The sequence below is a fragment of the Manacus vitellinus genome, unplaced genomic scaffold (genome assembly GCF_001715985.3).
Source record: "Manacus vitellinus isolate BGI_N305 unplaced genomic scaffold, ASM171598v3 scaffold_63_pilon, whole genome shotgun sequence".
In the NCBI taxonomy this organism is placed as follows: domain Eukaryota; kingdom Metazoa; phylum Chordata; class Aves; order Passeriformes; family Pipridae; genus Manacus; species Manacus vitellinus.
Genome location: NW_021940711.1, coordinates 957,655 through 965,916, shown reverse-complemented (window position 1 = coordinate 965,916; position 8,262 = coordinate 957,655). Strand labels below are relative to the sequence as shown.

Below are 8,262 nucleotides of genomic sequence, written 5' to 3'. Positions count from 1 at the left end.
AGTCAAATATTAGATTATATATTTGTGCCAGTCGTTCAGTTTATACGCCCAGTTTTCATTTAGCTGTTTAATAACTAGTATTCTCTCATTACTCAGTGTCACATGCCAGTCTTTGGCACTGGCAGGGAAGAAGTAGCCTTTAATCGCTGCGGACGTGGGAGCCGCACATCCCGGGATATTGGCACACCACAGCAGAGCAGTCCAGTTGTCAAACGTGATGGTAGGGAGGAAACGTGGAAGTAATAGACATTTGCAAACCAAAGCACAGGGGTAATGATCACAGTATGTACGTAGACAAAAACACGATGACTAAAGGCAAGTGTCCTATGTAAGGACACACTCATTTCAGCAGTGAACTCACAGCTGACCACCCCGACTGCTCCTCAGCTTAGAGCCATGCGGTGACACAGAGGGGGGATAGAGCTTCCATTGGACAGGCTTTCATTTACACAGATCAGTGAGCAAATCCAAACTGTGCCCTGTATTTATTACCTTGGGGTCTCTTCAGGTGAAAGCACAGCACCACACGGACTGTTTTGAGGTGTGCAGGCATTTGTAGTTCTGCCCCCTTCCCGAGAGTGTTGTCCAAATGCTTCCTTAGCTCTGTCAGGCTCGGTGCTGTGCCCACTGCCCTGGGGAGCCTGTTCCAGTGTCCGACCACCCTTTCCCTGATATCCAGCCTAAACCTGCCCTGGCACAACTTCAAGCCATTCCTTCCAGTCCCATCACTGGCCACAGAATGATGGAACATGCACATCTCTCTCACAGCATATTGACATCTCTGATTTTTGTCTGTTTTTGATGCCTGAAATTCCTCTCTGTGAGGGCAGGGAGGTGCTGGCACAGGGTGCCCAGCGAAGAAGTGTCACAGCCCTCAAGTTCACATGCAAACTTTGACATCACTTTGCAGTAACATTGTCCAGCTTTAGTGACCACAGATGACCCAAACCGGGCTTAGAAACTTCATTTGAGAACCTTCTGCTGCCATTAAGCTATGGCCCAGAGGAGCTGTGGCTGCCCCATCCCTGGAAGTGTTCAGGTTAGACAGGGCTTGGAGCAACCTGGTCTAGTGGAAGATGTCCCTGCCCATGGAAGGGGGGTTGGAATGAGATGATCATTCAGTTCCCTTCCAATCCAATCTATGATTCTAAAATGTAAATTTTTTTTTAATAAATACCCAACCCAAACTGCAGTGTGCCATTCTAGGCTGCTCTGTTACATCTCTTATTTATTATTACAGATCAACACTGGTCAAAGGAAACACTTATAGCTATCTATAAATATATATTTTAATGCTGATTTATGTTGTTGTTTTCTAAATACTTAATGAAGATGTGGCTCTGGGCACACCACAGTATTCTGCCAGTCTGTCAGAGTCTGTTGTCTTCCAAATCAGAAACAGGAGGGCAGAGGACTTGAAAAGTCAACTTCAAAATCCAGAGATCGATATAAAACCTCCCCAGAAATGCATTAGAGTGAAAATAAAGTCATGCTACTAAAGGTTTAGCTAAGCAGGTACAGAAATCACAGTTCATTAAAAGTTCTTCATCACAGCAGGCAATGCTGATTTATAAAGAGCAGCTGTCCAGCTTGTTTTTGGCATTAAAGTGTAGATGTGACTGGATCTCACATGAAATCACTGAAGGTTTGCCAGGTGTGAACACCAACCTGCTCTACAACCAGACATTCACATACTGGTCACTGATGGCAGTGGAAATATAAGATGTTCTTGAGGATTTCCTCTCAGCTAAGTGCTACAATTTAAATGTTGCTTTGGAAATTAATGAAAAAAAAGCAGTTCTTTGATCTCAGTACATTGTGGGACTGATGAAAAACGCTGAAAATATAACAATGTCCTGGCAAGAAGACTGCAAGACACCAGCCTCATTTGAGGGCATCCTTACATGCCTTAAGTGATCAGTCTCATCCAACACAGCTCCTGATAAACTTGCTGTGTCCCCAAACTGCCACAAATTCACCCCGAAATCAGAATCCTGATGATGCCCTTTTTGCACTTCCATTCACTTCCAAGGGAAATGTGTTTCTGCTTTCACTGCTGCCCGAGGAGGGTTGGTTGATGTATATCTTTGAGGAAAGAGAGAACACTTATTTAATTTATCATGTTATACTCCAATCTGTACACTGGCAGAGTAGACAGAGTGGCCCCACGTTTTCCACCAACAGGATTTCAGTGCTTTGAGCAGAGGTAAAGTGGACGTTGTGACTCTTGAATAAAGGATTTATAGGGTTTTTTACACTTCCTCCAAGTGGAAATGAAGATGCCCAGTATCTCCTTCCCCACAGCCTTCCCACTGCTCTAACAACTCGTATTTGCATATCATAGCTTCCAGCTGAGACTTCACAAGGAGACATTTGACACCTGACCTTTAAAAAAAAACCCTTCAGGGCTGTAAAACGTACTGTTGCAAATGAAAGCACCGCAGTTGTCCTACTGTCTTTGAGAAACTCTGATCGACCAGGACCTACACTGGAACGGTGGTGGTGGTGTTTACATTCCCACAGATCCAAAGGCAGTGGTTTGTTTGGAGGTTTTGCACACCGAGTTCCTGACCCAGTCAGGTGTCAGATGGCAGGGAAAGCATTTTCCAGCAATCCTCCCACCTCAAGCTGTGATCCTGTCAGATTTTATAAGCAAAGCAGCCAGGTTTGGTCAGAGCTTGGATGGGAAAACTCCAAGGAAAGCCGAAGTGCTCCAGGAAGTGGTGTGGGTAATTCAGCCCTTGGCATTCTTCCCTCTGTCTGAATAAATATTGAACCAACCATGCTGTTGTAGTGAGAAACACTGTGCTGCTGGTGGAAGATGTTAAGCCAAAGGTGTCAGCAAATAGTCACCAGAGAGCTCAAGATGATGTTTGCAAACTGAAGGTTGTTTGTCTTTGCACCCTTGAGCAATATTCACAATGTTATATCTACTTCAGAATCTCTCACTGGTGAAATTATACAGTATACCCTCTGAATTCCTTTATTTCCCATCAAATCTGTGCAATTTTTTTTTTAGCAGAATAATAAAAGTGGAATTTTTTGTTGACCAAACTTTATAAGTTCATATATACTTTATTTTATTTTCTGGGTTTTTTCTTTTTTGTTTTTCTTTTTTTTTTTTTTTTTGCAAAAACAAAAGGCTTGAAAGGTATCTAATGTTCAACCAAAACTGGAAGTGAAACACAGAAAAACAGAATGCCCCAAATCTGAAAACTTTTGGAACAAAACAACTGAAAATCAGGGGTAGGTCTCCTGATATATGAGGAGTGGGAACCATCCGGATGTGTGGCAGTGGCTCAGCAAAAAGGGGAATGGGAAACACCATGGGAGATGTTTGCCAGCTGAGAAACCTGCAGTTCCTGTGACTCACAGCATCTCCAAACAGAAGCATTCAGTCTCTTTTCCTGCCAGAAACCAACGCCTTTTTCAGGCAAAAATAACCAGTTTTCTCCCCGTTTGCACTGGTGAGTGTCGTTCCCAGTTTTAAGAGGGAGCAGCCTTCCATCCACGGGATTTTTTGGACAAGCACTGAAACAGGCTGCTCGTGGAAGTGGTTGAGTCCCCATGCCTGGAGGAATTTAAAGGACCTGTTGATGTGGCACTCAGGGACGTGGTTTAGTGGTGGCCTTGGCAGTGCTGCCTAACTTTGGGAAAACCCTTTTGTCTCTCCATGCCCTTGTCTCTTGTGCCTCAAGCACCTTCCCAAGGGATTCCAACTTCACTGTGGCTGCTGCAAAGAACAGACACCACAGTTTGCTGAAGCTCTTTGAAGTCTCTAGACCGAGGGGATGACAAAAGAGTCAGCAAGATTTCAGTGTTGAAGATGATTTTCTTTTTTTTTTTTTTTATTGCAAATGTACACAATACAGCTACTGATAATGCACAGAAATTTAAAAAGCTATCGTCTGCTAAAATTTCACGATTACCAAACTTCACGAGATTTGTTACGACTAAAAAACTCACTTTCAGGAGTATATAAATAGAATCTTGAGCATAAATAACAGTAACAAAATAAACAGACGTATGAATTCAATAAATTAATTATAAATATTGCATTGGCAATGAAGTGCTAGGTCAGAAGAACACCAGTATTTCCAGTAGAGCTCTTTTTTTTTTTTTTCTACAGAAATCTCTAATAAATGAACCTTTGGAAAGAAGGAACCTTTGGAAACATCTTCTAACTTTTGGGGGCTTTTTCTTTGGTTTCACCCTGGTCATTCCTTCACTTCAAAGGGAGAACAGAACTGAAGACATCAGACATCTGTGTCTTGGCCATGAGACATCCAGAACCCATTCCTGCAGTTTCATGGCAGACTCAGCTCTGCAGCATTTAAGTCACTAAACTGTCTCTCCACAGATTCCCAGGGATGCTCAATCAAGCCTGGAAGTGACTTGAAAGGATTGGTGATAGTTAAAGGTTAAGCACAAAAACCTATTTTGCAGTTGATTTGACCTATACATTATCCTTCTCCAGTGTTCTTCTCCGTTTGCTAACGACATACATGCTTATATACAACAGAATCTTAATTTATACACTAATTTGAACTGCTCATTCCCTACCTGATGAACGTAAATGTTAGTTCTGTGCACTCTTCCATCCAACCACACATTGAATTCTCGCTAATTTTAATGAGAGCTCTCTGCTGGATGATGCTGATGACACAGAGAACTTAAATTAGCCTACAAAAGAAATCAAAGATTGAGTTTTCCCAACTACCCTTTAGCAATAAGGGAAGGAAGAAATTTTTCCCCTTTCTTCCCTTATTTCCTAAGGGAAGAAAAAGCACAATATACAAGCAGATTTGAGGTTTTTTTCAGGAGTATGCTTTCAATAGAAAGTTTTTTCCCAGAATGCTGTCAGCAGCCTTTCAAGAAACACCATAAATTCCAGTTCATGTAATTGCATCTGCTAGGTTTTCCTTAATTGAGTTTTGTTCCAAATGTTTGTCTTTAAGGTCTCTGAGGAGGAAAAAGTTTTCTGCATTTGCTCCTATGAGCAGAAATAACAGGGGAACATATGTGGAAATGAAGTTGCTGTCGAAAAATTACAGTTATTTTATCATCGCCGTGGTAATGGAGGAATTCTGGTGAAGCTGCTAAGCTTTTCCCCTTTAACCCTTCTTTTCCAAACAAAACTATGGATAGGCAGTTCTTTAGGCTACAGAACAGCCTCTTGGCACTCATCTCTCACAGGCACAACACATTGCAAGGAAAAGGCTGGCCCCGTACAAAAAAGTTCCAAATTTTACATACATGAAACGCTAAAAAAAGTACTCTGCAACATTTCTGTAAAAACCTGTGTGTGATCAGAGTCATTTCTGGAAGCTGGGGCTCTTCACCGGGGACAGTTTGGAGCTGATGCCAAAGGGGTCCATGCTGTCCGTTTCCAGAGGCGAGGAATACACCTCTGGCTCAAAGGCCTGGCTGTAATCCCCGTATTCCCCAAAGTCTGTGGACTCCATGGGCACAGTGTTGATCATCGGCAAGAAATGAGACAGTGGGAGAAAATCTTTTCCCTTGAACTGCTGTCTTTGCTTGGCGCTACTCAAGGACACCGATATTCCGTGTTTTTTGGACCTGTACACGTTGTAGCCGTCTGGGCGGATCTCCTCCTCAAAGGAACAGTCCTCAGTGGAATACCTGAGCTGGACAGCAAGGAGTAAAGAGGATTACAAACACACCCACCAGACTCACTGTACTCAACCACAATATAAATTCTTGGTGCAACCTCTGCTCTCAGAGGGAGGGTCCCTCTGGCTTGTCCCAAATTGGTGCACCTTGCAGGCCCCACTGGATCCACGCTGGTGAGCTGATATCTGCATGGTCCTTTCAACTCAAATACTCCATTCTATTCTATTCTGTTCTATTCTATTCTACTAGAGATCCCCACTTTGCACATACAACGCGGTTTGAGTGACAAGAGCAATTAAAAGACCTAATCCGGAACTCCTGAAGTTATCGCATGTCCATCACGTTAAATAAGCCATGAATCCTGGATGTGTGCTTCTCCACAGATACCACACTTAGCCTGTCCTGAGCACTGGGAAAAAGAATCTCAGGTTAACTACTCTCTAGATTAACTGTCCTTAATCGCTGACAATACTTAACTGCAATCATGAGACCTAATCCAACAATCCTGGGGTATAGAACTCCAGCTCTGTTACAGATTTGCCTGTGCAAGGGCTTCAGGATCAGCTCTGTAGAAAGGCAGCATGGCCAATCAGTAAAACAATGCTAAAAGGTGATTGGTCTTTTTTTTTTTTCCACTCAGAATTTACTGCAATTACAAAAGACCCATTTACAAAGTGTTATTTTCGCATTACAGCGAGAACTGTCAGATTAACAGCAGCACGAGGTAAGATTTTGTACAGAAGAATGTATTTTCTTAGGCATGAATTTGTAGAATTACATTTGCAATAGCCTGTGCAGATATTATATATCTGTAATACATACATATAAATAAGATATAATAAACGTGTATCAGGATTTTGTATCAGCAGGTCAGACCTCTCCAGATCCTTACACAAGCACTGCATTTCTTACAGCTCTGGTGCTATTTCAGGGTCAGCCACTGCAGGTGATTGAACTTGTGGTCAATAAAAGAGAATTGCTGATTATGTCTGTCTGCAGTGATAGAAGTGTCCTTACATGAATGTTCTGTCTGTCTGAATAGAGAGCATGTTTGATACTTTCAGGTCTTTCTCAAATACCCTCAGTTATATGGAGTACAAGTAAGCACGTGCATTTGGTTGTCTTTTAAAAGCATTCTTCAAACAAATTGACTAATTTTGAAAAATGTGTTTTCTCCAAATACGATTACGCAATGTTTATCCTTCTATCTTAGAAATTATACATTATATCTTAGAAATGTGTGTATACAACCCAGATTTATGGCTGAATTGGTAGCTGCCTTTATTTCTGTGAGTGCTCAGCCTCACTGACAAGGATGATGAAATAAAAGAGCTTCTTGCTCAAGAAGTGCACATTACAGACAACAGATATTGATTGAGCCCCCATGTCTCAACTATGTAATTCCCTCCTCATTTCATTGCCATTGTCTCTAGTGTATTTCTTAAACAAGTACCAAACACACTTTAAGTAATTCCAGATCTTTTTTTTTTTTTTTTACAGCAGGCTTTTATAGAATGTCGGTATATTCAGCAGGTACACCATTTCCCCTAACCTGACTGACTGCAGCACGAAGCACGCTCAAAAAAATCAACCCTAGTCATCAGTTTTCCAGTGTTCAAAAAGGGCATGTTTCAGGAGTGCAGGTTCAGTCCCCAGACACCGAGTTTGCCCTTTCGTTCTTCCACTCCTGAGCTGATAAGGAAAAGAATTGCCTGCAGAGCTGCCTGGCTGGGCTGTGAGCACAGAGGTGACAGCAGGTGTCCACAACATACAGATGTGACAGCATGGCTGTGTGCTGCTGTATTTTCAGGAAAAAAAAACCAAACCCGACCTGCATTTAATACTCTTACACCACAAAAAGCACTTTCAGTCGAGGTATAATATATGCCTTCCAAAGGGTGTTATAGGAAAGCTATTTTAAAAATTCTGTGTTTGCTAAAGTCCAGCTGCAGCTCCAATGGGAGCAGGACCCAGGCTCTGCTTTGTTTTCATGGAATATTTTGGTTTGGATATACATTAAAACATTAAGCTAATAATTGACCTACCATATCATCTGAACCCGTGCACCTTATCACGGTATCGATTGATTTGAGCCTCAGAAAAGCAAGGAAATTAAGGAAGAAAGGCTCCATTCTGTGTTATATCCCCATCCAAAAACATCAGTATTGCTCTTATTAAAGATACTGCAGGTTTTGAGAGTGGGCCAAGTCCTTGCCTGATGGAAATCAGCAGAAATTTTTCTGGAGTGATCAAAGCAGAATCAAGCTGTATCTTTACCGTGGCATGATGAAAAGCCACTGCTCTCTGAAACTCCAGCTTCTGTACAGACTGAATGTGAACCTTAACCTTCAAATTCTAGAGCTGGCAACGTATCCACGTGCCTTTAAAAACGAGTTTATATCCATGGCTGGCTGATATACTTAGTGACAAAGCATGACCTGTGGTGTCAGTGGGTCACTTAACCCCTCAACCTCTTGGAGCCCCACAGGTGCGGTGTTACAGCAGGGCAGAAACGAGGCGGTGGCAAAGCATCCCTTTCCCCTCTCGAAATCCTGTTTCGCTTTGGAGCTACCTAAGCTATGGCAAGTCCGTGCTCCCGGGGCTTGTATGCCTGGCAGCCAGCTGCCA

General features: G+C 42.4%; 1 protein-coding gene across 1 annotated transcript in view; it reads right to left on the bottom strand.

The window, feature by feature from the left end:
• Window positions 1-1,898, bottom strand: part of LTO1 (LTO1 maturation factor of ABCE1) — a 7,065-nt gene extending 5,167 nt beyond the window's left edge. Inside the window, exon 1 of the mRNA XM_029963793.1 lies at window positions 1,816-1,898. Within this exon, the coding sequence (XP_029819653.1) occupies window positions 1,816-1,898 (83 nt within the window). The remainder of the gene's footprint in view (window positions 1-1,815) is intronic.
• Window positions 1,899-8,262: the final 6,364 nt, after the last annotated feature.